This window comes from Ahaetulla prasina, chromosome 2, assembly GCF_028640845.1.
Source record: "Ahaetulla prasina isolate Xishuangbanna chromosome 2, ASM2864084v1, whole genome shotgun sequence".
In the NCBI taxonomy this organism is placed as follows: domain Eukaryota; kingdom Metazoa; phylum Chordata; class Lepidosauria; order Squamata; family Colubridae; genus Ahaetulla; species Ahaetulla prasina.
In genome coordinates, this window is record NC_080540.1 from 140,584,882 (window position 1) to 140,600,801 (window position 15,920).

The 15,920-nt window shown below is 38.7% G+C and overlaps 3 protein-coding genes across 11 annotated transcripts in view; 2 read left to right on the top strand and 1 right to left on the bottom strand.

The window, feature by feature from the left end:
• Window positions 1-615, top strand: part of CDC42EP4 (CDC42 effector protein 4) — a 31,705-nt gene extending 31,090 nt beyond the window's left edge. For all 6 annotated transcript variants that reach the window (XM_058167345.1, XM_058167352.1, XM_058167351.1 and 3 more), the window contains one exon: window positions 582-615. Coding sequence is in view for 1 of the 6 variants with exons in the window: in XM_058167351.1 (XP_058023334.1) it covers window positions 582-592 (11 nt within the window). In the remaining 5 variants the exon portion in view is untranslated. The remainder of the gene's footprint in view (window positions 1-581) is intronic.
• On the bottom strand, window positions 50-9,215 carry C2H17orf80 (chromosome 2 C17orf80 homolog). Of its 4 annotated transcripts, none has more exons than XR_009153260.1 (5): window positions 9,050-9,215; window positions 6,740-8,191; window positions 3,726-3,842; window positions 2,985-3,158; window positions 50-945 (listed from the first exon to the last, which is right to left on the bottom strand). XR_009153260.1 is itself a non-coding variant. In XM_058167343.1 (5 exons), the coding sequence occupies exons 2-5, from the start codon at window positions 8,181-8,183 to the stop codon at window positions 3,115-3,117; spliced, it is 1,251 nt and encodes a 416-aa protein (XP_058023326.1). In that variant the 5' UTR covers window positions 8,184-8,191; window positions 9,050-9,213; the 3' UTR covers window positions 50-3,114. The 4 variants fall into 4 exon arrangements, 3 of the variants coding, with proteins under 3 accessions (XP_058023326.1, XP_058023325.1, XP_058023327.1); XM_058167343.1 differs by adding an exon at window positions 3,997-4,062 and having other exon boundaries at window positions 50-3,158; window positions 7,160-8,191; window positions 9,050-9,213; XM_058167342.1 differs by having other exon boundaries at window positions 50-3,158.
• Window positions 9,216-9,418: 203 nt separating this feature from the next.
• FAM104A (family with sequence similarity 104 member A) lies at window positions 9,419-15,708 on the top strand. Its single transcript, XM_058169912.1, has 3 exons — window positions 9,419-9,605; window positions 12,406-12,502; window positions 15,053-15,708. Exons 1-3 carry the CDS (start codon window positions 9,559-9,561, stop codon window positions 15,296-15,298), a joined length of 390 nt encoding a protein of 129 aa, XP_058025895.1. The 5' UTR covers window positions 9,419-9,558; the 3' UTR covers window positions 15,299-15,708.
• The last annotated feature ends 212 nt before the right edge of the window (window positions 15,709-15,920 follow it).

A 15,920-nucleotide genomic window follows, 5' to 3' on the forward strand; every position in this document is an offset into this window, starting at 1 on the left:
TTATCTGTGTCATCAGGTCAAAGAGGCCACCTATGTCAAAACTGAACAGCCCTCTCTCAACAGAGAGGGAGGGATACAACATCTATCTCCAATCTATAACACAGTCCTTTCAACAGTTCCAAAAAGGCTCCACACCCATTTGCACCACTCAGGTGACCCTGCTGACATAGAAAAGCACCTTTGGAACAATCAGTCAAGATGAGCACGAAACCTCCCAACTATTGTCAAGGGAGAAAAAAATCCCACTTTTTATAATAAAGGCCAAACAACTGAAGGTATGAGGTTATCACAGCTAATTCTAAAGTGAAAAATAAACCCACAGTTATTTGAGTACAAAAAAAAATCAGCTTTGGTTTAAAAAAATGCCTTTTTTTTGACACTAGAGACAAGATTTTGATCAAATATCATTTGAACTACTTAATCGCATGAATTTCTTTCTCCAGAAGCACTACACTGTATTATTAATGTTACTTCTCTTCTATAATACATTTTAAAAACCACTGTTGTAATATTATTGATTACTTGATGGTATCTGTTTAACATTGCACTGACTGAATCCATTTTTGCTTTCCTTGTGTTAGCAAAGCTCTAAGAAAAAAAGCAATTCACCTGCTGCGTCTGCCTTGTGTCATGATTGATTTGACAAACCTCATCAGTTTAACTATAGTAGGACATTGTCTATAGCAAAGATAGGCAACACCAGGTTTACTTGGAATTCTTGAAGTATGTCATCCATGTCCCCACAATTGTTGCCAAGAGGGACCATTCTTCATTCAGTCATAAGGAATGCGGCAAGTCACAGAAAGCCATTTTACCAAAAGTCAAGGAAGTGAATTTGCTCCCACTTTCCTTGAGGCAATGTTCCAGAAGAAACTACCTTATTCCAAGATGAGTGCCAGACTGTACCCATTCCATATACTGTGTATATATATATCTGAATAAGATCTATAATGTATAAAGTAGATGATATTAACGGCATCTTTATCTATTAAATTTGTTTATATTATATTATAAAATTATTTGCTGTCCATCTTGCCGCAAGGCAACTCTGCAGTGTAGTCGGCCAGATTTGCACATATTATCTCATCTTGCTTGCGTGGAAGGCCAGAATCAACCATCTTTCTGAGATAACAGATGGCAGTGAAAGCACTACCCAGAGAGTTCTTCCTCCCATCCACACCTACCCTGAGATGGGACCCCGAGGGTAATGATGCTTGCTTGATGCAGGCCTTAATGAGGTAGCTATCTTGCTTAATCATTTTCTTCCAATGAATCATATACACTAACATTAGAGAAACCATCTGATCAGTCGAATAGTCAGAGAGGCAACCAAATATTGTGCTGTACAGGCCAAATTTTGTGACAAACACGCACTGCTTTGTTTGTAAGATGCTCACTGGTGCTAACATTGATGCATCGTGACAACTGAGCAGGAAGCAAGTAATGGGCCTGATGATAGGTAGTAATAAAGTACTGGAACGTACAATTGTGCATGCAGCAAAGCTTCCCATTCCCTGTGTGTTACCTTCAAATACAATGAAAAATTATGCCTTTTCTGTATCTGGAGATGGATTCCATGCTTCCCCAAAAACACCTGTCTCAAATATTTAGCTGAATGATACTGATATTTGGGCCAAATTAAACCATTGCAATTCACACTTTACTTTGTTGGAAATAAGACAGAATCCTCTGGAGGTATTTCTTATTTAATAGCTACAGGAAGCTGCTGGGCCCAAGTATTATCTCATTTTTCAAGATTTAATACAAGGAAGTGGCTGACAGGTGGCCTGAGCAAAATAATAAGCTGAATTAAAGGACAAACCAAAATGAATTCCACAAAATGGCAATGCTGGTGGTTAGCTGAAAGCTTGGCTTGAGACTCTTGATTTGAATTATTTGAGATGGAAGCTGTGCTACTGCTAATGTGCAGCCAGGAGCGTTCTTTGATTCAGTGTTGTGACTGGACTTTCAAGGCGACAGCAATAGTAAGCTCTGTATTTGCACAGCAGCCACTCCTAAAAAGTCTGATTTTGTAACAAACAGTTACATTTTGAATATGTATTACTGAGGCCATTGCAAAATACCAAATATACAATTATACCTGTAACATATTTGAAAAGTTCAGTCTGTAGCAACTAGATGAAAACAATGAAGATTACACTAGAATGCAAATATCTTGGTAATTATTTTCTACATATATCAGGTTCAAAAAGTTTGTTTCAGAATTCAAAACTAAAAAGGGCTTACAGCCTGGCTCTATAAAACAGGGGCCCCCAACCTCCCCAACATGGCCTATTCGGAATTGGACCCTGTGAGTGGCTGGCTGGAGTTTGCAGGTGTGTGCGGGTCAACTTGCGCGAGCGGTAGGCTGGTGAGCATTCATGTCCACGCCACCCTACTCCTCATGCAAGGGCTACATGTGCACTGTGTTGGCCCATCAAAGCACAAAGGCTGGGGACCACTGCTATAAGGAACCACCTGCTCCACAATAAATGAAAAGAACAGTAACTCTGTCTAGTTAGGTTTCAATTTAGTCGGCTTTGTTCCATTCAAGTCAGGTCTTCCACACTTCCCCCAGTTGAGCTTCCAGTGTAATGAAGAGCTATGGCTCATTAACATACTGGTGGTATCTTACTAAACCAAAGGAGGATCTCTCCCAGCAGTTTCACATGAATGTTTTAACAGGACAGGGAAGAAAATCAAGCCCTAATGTACTGGAGTGGGATTTCTTGTCTTCCCCGACTGAGACCATTTCCTGGACGTGGCCCACTGTGCTCTTCTACTCCCAGCACTTCCAGAGGACCCAGGTGGCAGAGGACATCCCAGAGAGCACTTTCTCAACTAATTACATTCCACAGGTCAAAAGAAATCTCAAATAACACTGCAGATGGTGCAAAATGGACATCAGATCCTGCCCAAAAAAAGTCAGGATTAGAGATTGTTTTTTTTTATCAGCAAAAAATATCCATACCATGGGAGATTACCTTTTCTAAAGAGATGCCAAATTACTAATCAAAATATTTTCATGTAACTTCTGCAGCACAGATAATGTCCATTTTACTGACCAGATCCAAGATGAGGTGCATGATAGAGCAGTACGCACATGTGTAACATTTATACTGTTGCATCTTCATCTGGGTATTTCCTCCGCTTAAATTCTTCAGGAGCAAAAAACAAGAGTTATAAATTATATGCATTGAAGAACAGATATATTTACATCAATATAACTTCCCTGCTGATTTTCCATAATATTCAAATAAATATGAATACCTAAAGCACCATTCAATGTTGGGAGTAAACTCAGCTAGAACTTACTTTCAAGCACAATAATGTAACTCTGAACTATGACAGTGCCATATAAGAATCGTTATGTATTTATGTAGTAAAAGTTAGAATTCAAACTATTTTATAAACTACATAAAGCTATGTGATTTGTATGGGTTTGGCTTAGAAATCAATACTTGCAGTTTTTAAATTATGACTTACGTTTTTTGTAAATGTATAAATCTACTCAATGTGGCATATTCAACAAACTATAACTAAACAAATCATGCCTTTTAAAAATAATGCAAGGTATTGTCAGTAACTAACTAAATAACTAAATGACAACATCAAATCCAGCCACTGACATATACAGGCTTAACCCATGCCCAATCCAAACTCATCAACACATGCATAATCCATTTCTTGGATAAAATTGTAAATTCAAGGGAAAAAACACTTACTAATGTGATCATATCTCCAGGCATAGCCAAGGGTACATAAGCCTAGAAGCAGCAGAGAAATCCCAGGCAATCCATACTTTTTCACATTGATGCTCCTGTTCAAATATCCGTTCCAGGCTATTGGAGAACAAGTAGTTTTATGAGACACAAGCGAAATCCTTCTCTTATCATTCATAACAAAAGCTAGACTTCAGCTATCTTCCCCTGCTAGTCCCTGGTTGTTATAAAAAAGCTTTCACCTATTTCAAAGCAGAATGCAACTTGCTCTCACCTCTGAATGTTGCTCCAAGTATCCCCTGTGGTAGACCCCAAAGTTTGATATCCTTTAGATACTTTTCTGCCAGAGGAATTGGGGGACACAACAGCTTGATGTTGGTTTACGTTTTATGCAAACCCTCTTTGCAACTTTTTTTAAAAAAATATTATTTATACATTTTTTCTTTAAATACACAAGTGCTTGGTTCCGTGCGCCTTTGGCATTTAGTCATGTCAGCCACAGGACCACGGAGACGACTTTGGACAGCCCTGGCTCTTTGGCTTTGAAATGGAGATGAGCACCGCCCCCTTGCACATATGTGCAAGGGGGACCTTTATTTTTAAGTGCTTGGTGAACAGTGTACTGTCTGAGTCATTTTAGATTTACAAAATATTAATAATTCTGAGATTATTAATAGTTAAAATAATAATAGTAATAACCCTCTTTGCAACTTTCCAAGGCTGATTATGACACCTATTTTCATTTCTTCTCAGGGACACCAATGTAGTGTTTCTTGGTAGAATATTTGGTGCTTCCCTCCAATGTAAGCTATAATGTACATGGGAATACATGGATTTTTTAAAAATTCAGTTTAATAAGAAAATGGATGGTCAGTGAATAGACTATGGTTCCTAACATACATTCTGAATATGTGTCATTACATTGCATCTACATTCTAGTCGTAGGGAATACAGAGAGGAATATGTTGGCTTGCAAGATAATCTTTTGACTATTATATCTGACCTTGCAGAGAACAGCAAAAGCAAGCTTGGGATAAAATTCCACTTCTGAATAGGTACAATTAAAAGTTTCATTTCATTCTAATTTGTCATAAGCATGAAATGTCCCTCCTAAAGTGCAAATCTGGCTGTTTGGGCTTAGAACAATATTTTGATAGGGGAGCTCTATTTTACGATTAAAATACTTCCATTATACTTCCAGTTTGTGCTCAAAACAATAGTTAAGCGAATGGATATTTTATGAATAAAAGTGATCTGCTCATCTAGAAAGCAGGATGTCTAAATAAATCATTTCCATGCTGTTCTTTGGCTTCTTCTAGAAATCTGCCATGCCTGTAGCAGGAAAAAGAGTGGCTATGTAACTATACTATGACAAGCTACAATGTGGCTTATGTGGTTTTGGCTTAGCATGTGTTGATAGCGCAGACAATGGTAGGTAATTTAATAAGTCATGGATAAATATGCTTTGGTCTAGCACAATGCATCGAACAGAACAGAGTTTGCAATATCTTATAAATATATTTCAGACACGTAAAATATTACCTATCTATATAGGTTGCGTTAGGATTTCTTTTATTACTATATATTATATTATTTCAGTGTGTCTGTATATTCCAGAAATGAACATTTAATTTCCAGGATTCAATTTTCATCTCTTAATAGCAGGTATTTTGCACTAGGTGATAAAGGATATACTCTGAAACACAGCATTATATATTAACCATAAATGATCTCAAAACATATTCAAGGAATTTTATACAGATTCAACAGATAGTTTGCTTGCGTCCCCAAAGTAAGTCACAATGTTTCTGTGCACACAAGTATTCTGCTATATATAAGGACAAAAAAAAATGAAAACAGACATTATACACTTATGCTACACATGCATCTATTTAACAGCCATTCCATCTCTCAAGGATAGGCTTAAAACAATTCTCAGGCTCTTAAGTAAACCTCAATTTAAAAAAGTTCTGCAAATCAAACACAGTCATGCTAACTTCAGTTTGAAAAAAAACACATATATATCCTGTAGTATATACTTTTGTTATTCTTGGTTCCTTTGAAAAATTATGCTATTTCAAAGAATGTCCTACTCTGCCCTTTCACAACAAATGCAATTTAGGCTAGCTGACAAATTGAAATTAAATATGCCTCAGAGAATATATTGAGTCTATCGAACAGTAATTTATACTATGCACATAAATACAGGTAGTCCTCAACTCACAACAGTTTGCTTAGTGACCATTCAAAGTTATAACAGTACTGAAAAAAGTGAGTTATGACCATTTTTCACACTTACAACCATTTAAGCATTCCCATGGTCATATGATTTACATTCGGATGCTTGACAATTAACTCACATTTATGATGATTGGAGTGTCCCGGGCTCATGTGATCTCCTTTTGCGACCTTCTGAGAAGCAAAGTCAATGTGGAAACCAGATGCACTTAACAACCGTGTTACTAATTTAAGAACTGTAGTGATTCACTTAACAAATGTGGCAAGAAAATTCATAAAATGAGGCAAAACTCACTTAACAAATTTCCCACTTAACGTAAATTTTGGGCTCAATTGTGGCCGTAAGTTGAGGACTACCTGTATTTGTTTCTTAGAGCCATGATGGTGAACCTATGGCTCGTGTGTCGGAAGTGGCATGCAGCGGCATCTCTCCAGACATGTGAGCCGTCAACCACTGCTCTTCAGGGTTCCAGTGTGGCGGCTTTCACACGTACGGGAGCACCGGAAACTGGAAGAGTAGCAACCCAGTGCTCATGCATGCGCTGGGCGGCTGGTCTTCCGGTTTTTGGCATGCACATGCACAGGCCAGAAACTGGAGGTGGCAACAGGTGGCTGCTCTTCCAGTTTCCTGCATGCGTTTGCGTGTGCTTGCTCCCGTTTTGGCACTTGGTGCCGAAAAGGTTCACCAACACTGTCTTAGAGCATAAACCATACATAAATTAATATCCATTTGAACCAATCTATTGAGCAGCTATATTCTGTGCGATAAAAACTTTTACCTTTCTGACCGCCACAAAGCAGAATGTGATGTTCTGATATTTTGGTATCCCACTCTGATTGTCTCTCTAAAAATAAGCCCAGTCTCTGGTAATTGGGATACAGTTCAGAGAACCACTCCAGTCCTAATGAAGATAGTTTTATCTTTTGTTCTGGAAAAGTAGTCATTTCTAACTCTTGCAGTGAGGGTTTTTTTAAGCCCGTCACTGACTTTTTACCTTCTTTTGTCTCAAAGACTCTTGAGCACAAATCTGTATTTTTCTCCAAAGCACTTAAGTAGCTAATAGACGTTTTATCCACTCTCATTTCTCTGAGAATTTCTGTGAACGTGGGACACACATTTGGTTTAGGATCTGGATCAAAGAGGTGTGTCTTAGGATAATCCTCTGCTTTGAGAAATAAAGAATTTGCATTTAACTTACTTTTAAACAAGTGGACTGGACCTCTGGTAACCCTTCCATAGCTGTCTACAACAACATGGTCCTGTGATGCGCTTGCTTTAATTGTGGACAGGTCATTTTCTGTGCTTCCGTTTTTGACATTTCCTTCAAGTTCTAAAATGTTCTTGTCCACATGGCCGGTAATAATTTGCTGCCTGTTGGCCAAAGCAATGTTTGCTCCTCCTGTCACTGATTTCAGAGGCCACTGTCCTGTCTTACTGTTATCAAGTATACTTTCATTTGACAATCTATTATGACCAGAGGATTCACATTTGTTTTCTAATGCTGTCACTTGATGATGAGAGGCAGTGATCTGTTCTATTCTGCCACCAAGTCCTTGATGAATTGGTTGAAGACTCTCAATGAAATTATTTGTTGAAAGGGATGCATGCTGCTCTCCCAGTGACTCTATGTTCTGTTTCTGTTTTGCATAGGGTTTCTGATTTGATTCTGATGTGGCTTTTCCACTTTGTGTCAATGATTCTAAACTAAGACCAGGTATAATCTCTTCTTTAGGTAAAAAGGCTCTACTGTTTTTTTCGACTGTGGATAACTTCTCTGGAAGATTTATTTTTGGAAACAGCCTTTTATCTACTGGTGCTGAAAGCTCTTCTGAAGCTTTTTCTTTATTTTCTCTTGTTTGGGGAGACTTTTCACTAGCACTTTTCATTTTCTTTTCTGTATCTTTATCTTCTGCCAGACTGCTGTTTACAACTGTTCCAGTTACTCCAATATTTTTTCTTCTTCCTTTTTTTGTTACCAAATCAGTTTTAGTCTTTTTGCTTTCTTCTTCGGAGGAAATTTCTAAGCGTCTGATCTGCCGTGTATTTTTCTCAGTACTTAGCTGCTTAGATGTAACAGAATCACAGGCTTTTCTGAGGAGAGGCAAAGCTGCTCTTGAATCTTCACTATCTGCCATCTTACAGTGAGGCAGGTGAGTCTTGAGACGTTTAAACTGCTTTTTGCAGTAGGGACAGATCTGTATTTGTGGTGAGTTGCCAGTCATTTTTATGCCTGAAAAAGAAAATTGAACCAGACATTGGAAGAACAGGCAGAGTTAAGAAAAACTTGCCTGGATGAAAATTTGAGAAGAGCCTAATACTAGTTGTAACTTGTACCAAGGATATAGATTGGTTCAATGCCAGAAATAATCATTGCCTAACTGTTTTCCAACACATTTGATCTTTTCATTTTTCATTCAGGTACTATTATGCAACATAGTGCATAAGCATACACTATAGAGATACTACGAAGCATGTATTCATATTTTAATAAGTGTAAAACATTTCTCCTATCTTCTATTAAAACAGATTTCAAAGAACACAATTCCTACCGTAATCTATAGTATGTTTACTGTATTATTGACCTACCACAAATAGGGGACTGTATACACTACTGCTAGAATTCATATTAGCATATTTTACCTAGAACCCCACGGATCAATCATTTGGAAGAACCTAAAGAAGAGTCACGTGGCTGAAATACTAATCATCATAATAAAAAATTGCTTAAACTAGCAATTCCTCAATAAAAGCGCCTATGATCCAGTCTCTTCTGTCATAGATCCCCATCACGATGCTACATTGACACTAGAAAGATGCAGACAGGCAAACAGAACTAGACAAACTTTTCAAATTAAATTCATTCCTGCGTTTAAAGTTTGCCTCAGTTAACCTATCGCTCCTCTCGCTCATCGCCACCCCAAAAGCCAGCAATTTAAAGGGGGGAGGGGTTGGATTTCTTCCAGATCGGAGCTCTGCTTTGAAGCCAATGGCTTAGCCTGAGGGAATCTAAGGCCGTTTACTGCGAAATAAGCCCCGATCCATCATTTTCCTTCTGAGGTAAAAGTCGTTCAATGCCACATATGCTTACCCAGAAATTGGGTTCCCTCCTGGGAATAAGAAGCCTCAAGCGAAGAAAGTTTCACTCAGGAGGAAACAGCGCTGAACTCGAACTCAGCTACAGCGGATAAACCAGCAGTTCGCGAATCCACCATTCGAAACGACAAGCGCGCCTCCGGCGGAATGGAAACCTTTGACCTTCACTCGCGAGAGGAGCCCGAGGCAAGTTGAACGACGGCGCATGCGCCGCTCGCGTCACCCGTCGCCTTATACGCACATGCGCTCTAGAGTCACGGCTTCGGGGGCCGCACCGCCGATGCGCAAGCAAAGGCGAGAAGCGTCTCCGGCCAGAGGCGGTCCCGGCCGCGCTGCTTCGTGCGCTTGCGCGGGAGGCGTGCACACCGGAAGCGGACTCTGCTGGGCTTGAGAGAAAGAAGGAAGAGGGTGGGGGGAAGGGAGAAGGTTGTTTGGGAGCCGGATCGCGGCGGCCTTCCGTCTTCGCTGTTTGGGGGTCCGAGCGGACTGGGGCCCAGCTCGGCCATGAGTTGCCGGGGGCCGCTGCCCAGCGAACGAGGAGCGAGACAGAGGTGAGCGGGTGCGGAAAACGGGATGGCCTCGGGGGAGGCGGGTGGAGGGAACTTGAAGCAGCCGCGGGCAGAAAAGCCGAGGGCGAAGGCGACCGAGGTGGGAGCAGGGCCCGAGGGAGGCCCGGCGAGCAGAGGCGATTGTGTGGTCATTGCCGTGGATATCGCCTCCAGCCTTCGCGTCAGCTGCCACTTGCGGCCGGGAATCTGCGCTGCCTGCCTTCCTCCCTCCCTCAGCTGTCTGAGCGACAGTTTCCCCCAATCGCCCACCTGCAGGCGCCTCGCTCCTTATTAGCTGGCTGGGGAGCCTGGGAAGTGAGGTACAAACGCGATGGGAAAGGCTGAAGGTTAACAACATGGGCTGTCTCGTTTCAACTCGGGTTTGGCCCGGCGGGCTAAAGAGGCACCTCGCATTTTCCGCTTTTTTCGATCTTTCCTTAGTAAAAATAAATAAACAAAAATAATCCAAATAATCCTGTGCATTTTGGTCGTCCTTTAGACTGCTGCTTTTTTAAAAAATGTTTTTATTTTTCGTTGAAGTAGTTTAGGCTGATTTTATTATTATTATTATTATTATTATTATTATTATTATTATTATTATTATTATTATTATTATTATTTACACAAAATGACAGAATACACAGCAAACGAGATAACTGCTGGATTTTTTTATTTTATTTTTATTATTATTATTATTACACTAGCGGGTAGTGTTCATCAAGAAACTGTGCTTGAGGCCAAGATCCTTCTGTCAACTTGATGGCAGAATAGAAATTTGACCCTGAAGTTTCTCAGAAGCTAATCTTAACTTTTAACAGCTTTCTCAGCCTTGTAAAGAGGGCCTTGAATAATTATTACAAAGTTACCGGATGTAAACGTTTCAATACAGAAAGAAGGGTTTTGTAATTTTTTCTAAAAGCCACCCAGTGAATTTATGGCTGAGTTGACATTAAAAATGGAGATATGGCTCATAGGCTTGCAATGGAATTCTAAATGTTCAGTATTTAGCTATGCTACCCTGGTGTTATGAGAACATTGGTGTAGCACGTTAAGCCCATCTATGCAATACTTGTAAATACATTTCTGTCAAATCCTTAAGCCTGTTTCAAATCACAATATACTGCTTTATTGGTTCATTGATAGTAAGATTTTGTACAGCTTGATAGAATTTACCATGGTTGCATATTTGGAGAAACCCCAGAAAAACATAGTCATTGGGTCTATTCAATAAGTTAAGGGTTAATGTTAATAATTGGAAAACAAAATAATTTTCCAAATGACAATATCTCAGAAAAAAATATTCTCATATAATAATTGTATATAAACAAGACAAAGAAATACCCCTGAATTGAAGGACTGAATAAACAGATTGACATATTTTTTCATATCTCTACCAAACCTTTCAAGGCTCTAGTATAACTTTTCAAGTTGCTTCTTTCTTTTTAGAGCATCTAAAGAATATTTCTTTATGAATAATCCTCGTCATTTTGTGAATTCTGCTGAAATATTGTATGAAATATATTGGTGCTTTTGAGCATTGTCTTTAATAAAAGACAAAGAATATCCATATGGAAGTTACACTCATTTAAAAACAAATGTTTTTCTCAAAAAATGTGTTTGCTTTGGACTTAAAGTAACACTTATACCTGTCTGGAACTGCTGACGTTTATGACAAATAAAATAAACCCTGATAATCTAATAGAAGATCATCAGGTTGAGAAATATACAAATAACTATCAACTTATGACTACAATGGAGCCCAAAATTTTTGTTGCTAACCAAAACAGTTAAGTTAGTTTTGCTCCATTTTATGACATTTCTTGCCACAATTGTGAAGTGAATCACTGCAGTTTTTTAATAATATGACTGTTAAGTGAATCTGGCTTCCCCATTGACTGCTTGTTTGAAGATTGCAAAAGGTGATCATGTGATCCTGAAACCATCATAAATATGAGCCAGTTGCCAAGCATCCAAAATTTGTTCCTGTGACCACGGGGATGCTGCAATGGTTGTAAGTGGGAAAAACAGTCATAAGTCACTTTTTTCAACTTTGAATAAGTGAATGGTTGTAAGTTGAGAACCACCTGTAACTATCTTTCATTGCCATTCAGGATACGTTTCATTTAAAAATGGTTGCTACTGAGATGATTCTTTGAGTACTGCATTGAGATTACTAAGCATGTAGATGAAATTTAAACTTTAACTTGAAAAGATAATCTGTACATGATTTCTAAACTAGCATAGATGTTTTAAAGCAGGGGGCCCCAGGCCGTGGCCCACTACCAGTCTGTTTGAAACTGGGTAGCAGGAGAAATGGGCAAGTGCTCACTTGTCAAGCTCCACTCGTGTGAGCGGAAGGCAAGTGGAGCTTCATACGCGAGCCAAACGCCCTCTGCTTGTGTAAGTGGAGTTTCGCACGTGAGCGCAAGTGCCTGCCACTCACGCATTTGGAGCTTTGTGTGCGATGCAAGCACCGTCCTCTCACACATGCAGCTCCATTCATGAGCGAAGGGGGTGCACGCATGCTGTTTGCACAAATGGAGCTGTTCACGCATGTGCGCCTGCCACTTACACCCACACCCCATGTCAGCCCAAGCCACCAATCTGGAAAAGTTGGGGACCACTGCTTTACAGGATAAATTGCACCTTTTGATAGGGCTTTCTTCTGGGTTTAATGGATAATATCTTTGTAGCAAGGGGCAGATGGAAAGAATGAATAATTTTAAACAGTGTGTTATCTGTAATTGTATCTTCTAAAAGATACAATTGAGCTAATTCTACTGCTCTCCAATTTTTGCTGCAGGAAGAGGAGACGAAATGGCATAGAGGAAGATGGGCCAGTTCCACAAACTAAACGTGGTAGCCGAAATGCTGTCTTTCAGGATTCATGGGATACAGAGGTAAGACTGTTTCAATATAGTTTTGCTTTGGCAGTTAATATATTATCCTATTAACAGAGAGCGTGAATACTTTTCGTAGCTAAAGTATTTTTACATGCATTCTGTCATGATGTTCCCTTTCAAGCTCTTCTAAAAAATCATTTTTGTTTCTTTTGATGAATATTCCTTGCAATTCATTGTGTCCTATCCACTGCCTTTCTACCAATATTTGTTTGCTTTAAATTTTCTTCCATTATTCCTTCCTTAGTAAATATTTCCTCAGGTGCACAATTTCATTGTTTCTTTGTCAAATGTATAACAAATACCTGGATGTTAAATACATTAATTTTCAGTTCTGTATTCCTTGTTGTATCACATAGCATATCTAAAATTCACTTTGTTCCCTCATGACTGCTTTTTTGTGGATCTCATTAGCATAACTATATTATTCTTGGGCCCTGTAACATATTTCTCTTCCATCTGGTACAAGCTATTTCCAAATCTTTCCTTATGTCCTTTCTTTTGTCATTTAGTTGGGAGATTAATCTGTCTCTAATACTTCTCAATATTGGGTTAGCATTTTCTCTTCATGTATTTCTTCTGCTATAACATTTGCTGCTTTGGAATATTTTAAAATTTCCATTGTTTCCCAAGGTTCGCTGTTGGTTCTATGGAAAAGGATCTCTCCCACATTCAGAACTCCTATTATCTTTTATCTTTCACTACTTTCCTTGTATTCGTCATAAACAAAGCACTCATAATTTTCAACAGATCTTTTTTTAAGTGGATACACACCAATATCAGTTCTTATTTATTTGTATACCCGAATGGCCCAATTATTTGTTCTAGTACTTTCTCATTCCATTCACATTACCTAGAAGATCCCATTCATTACGTTGCAGATTTTCTTCAAATTTATCAGTTGTTGTGGACATTGCCAACATTCAGAGAAACATAACATACAAGTGTCACCAGTGGCTACTTTTGTATGCAGTACTTTATTTTCTGAATTATATTTTAATCCAGTCATTCATAATCAGGCCTGCATCTTTGCTTCCGTCATTGTGATCTTTGTGTTCATCAATTCCATCCCAGAAGATTAAACCTCTGTTTAAATCCATTACATCCTTCCCCTTTTCTTAGTCTCACACGCTTGCTAATTTGGGCTATTTATAATTTATTACTCTTAAATTTTGTTTCAGCCGTTTTCTGGCGATATTACCCTGTGCCATTCTTCAGGACTTTTGTCAACCAGAACTTTTACATAACACCTTTTAATATGAGTGCCTTGGCTTACCATGCCTTGTGCAGCATTCTTGAAAATGTTACAGATAATACCAGTCATTTTTATCATAATTTGTCTGTCATGTCTGTCATGAAAAGAAAGCCAGTCTTACTCTGTGTGTTCGCACTATTCTCTTCCAACAAGGATCTCTAGAGAGATCTTGGAACTTGGAAGCTCATGCATGATTAGTAATATTCCCCCCAACTAAGAGTGAATTGCAGTGTCTTAGGACAAAGCATATAATTTAGTTTTTTTAAAGTTTTGTTTACATTAAAATAAATAATCTTTCTGCATTTGGTGTTGATTGATAAGCTTTTTTTTCAATTGTGAATTTTGAATATGTATGCTTTTGTTTTCTTGTTCTATAATACAAGGCAGCTTTCAAAGTGATTTTCATCAGAACCTCATTGTATATTCATATTCAGGGCCAGTATCTTGAACAGCAGCAACATGGTATCTAACTTTTCATTACCTGAATTTGTTCAAGTAACGTAAAGAGAGTCACATTATGGTTCACTGTGATATGTTAATCCAGCCAGTATCTTTCACCTTGGTTTTCTCTGATGTCACCATTTGGCCATTGCTTAGTAAGTAGGAAAGCTATGGAAAATTATAAGAACGATAGAATGAGGCAGGCAGCTGGAATTCTCTCTGCCTATAAGGGAGGTGCTTGTTGCCTTCCTGGCAGCTGCCATTATGTATGTGCATGAATGAATGCTTCTAGTGTTAAACATAATTTACACCATTAAGGAACATTATATTAGTGCAGCTCTTAACATTTTCTATTTGTGTGAAGGTGTAATTAAACATTAACTATTTGTATTCAGTTTTAAAATCGCCCATTGTGGCTTAACAAAAAGGGTAGCAAGGACGATTAATCTGTTGAGGAATCAACTGTATTTTGCTTCATGATATTTACAGTGGCAGATAACAGTGATAGATGGATAAACAGACAGACTCAAAGCAATTCAGTTTTATACTTAACATAGTATGGTGCTTGCGATTGTTAAATTTCAGCCTCAGATCAAATACTTGAATGTTTGAAAGTATAAATATGACATTTGGCATTAGTGGCAAGGCAGTTTTTTTCCTAGTGGAATTGAAAGTACAGAAAATTAGTTTATATTGCTGGACCTGCATATTTAAGTTGCTTATTGCAATGTTTCCCCATAGAAACAATGATCAAGTTTTTGGTACTAGGAGACCTCCAGAAAAATGTCTGCTTGAGATATAAAGTTGCTTTTAACAAGTTATGATGACCAGCCTCCCTGTGTCTTATTCTACAGTCTTCCAGCAGTGAGAGTGGCAGTACCAGCAGCTATAGCAGCAGCAGCAACATAAGCAGTCCTGACAGAGCTACTGGGACAGACACCAGCTTACCCCAGATAATGCCAGGATCAAGTCCCGTGACACCTCCTCAGTCTTTCCACGAGCAGTCTGCACTATGCCAAGGCCCTTACTTCCACATCAACCAGATCCTGAAGGAGGCGCACTTCCACAGCTTACAGAACAGGGGCCGTCCTCCAACATGATGAGCCTAGCAGCTCTCTGCCTTCTGTGAAGGGGGACAGCACTGTGTAATATTTCAACTTTAAAAAAGAAATTGTTAAAAATTGCACAAAATGCCTGTTGCCTTTTCAATCTGTATTTGGAATAACAGGTTAACAGGTAGTTGTTTACTTGTGGTTTGCTGCACTATTGCAATGCAAAGGGAGCTTTGGAGTAATTTTTATAGGATTCTTCCGGAGACTGGTTGAGGGTGGAGAGCTGATGTGTTGGGATGAGTCTAAGAGTCCACCTCTGTATTATAGGAGTGCATAATGAGTCCAGTCCGACTTCTCAATCTGTTTATTAGTAACTGATGCTTTATGTAAAATCCTTTCCAACATTTGTGTTTAGTTTTATAAGTCTTTTTTTTTATTTCAATAAATAGTGAATATGTTTTTATGGTAACTTACTCTTTTAAAAAGTTAAAGTCTTTATGTGTTAAGGCCACTTTTAAAAAATACTCTTGAGATAGAATGGGCGATTCTATTACTGGGGTGCAAACAATTGCTTCCTTATTACTTACACACAGACACACAGAGACACAGGAACTTTTCTATTGCTCATGGACTTAATTACACTGGCTGTTTAAAGAAAACAATCAGTTAA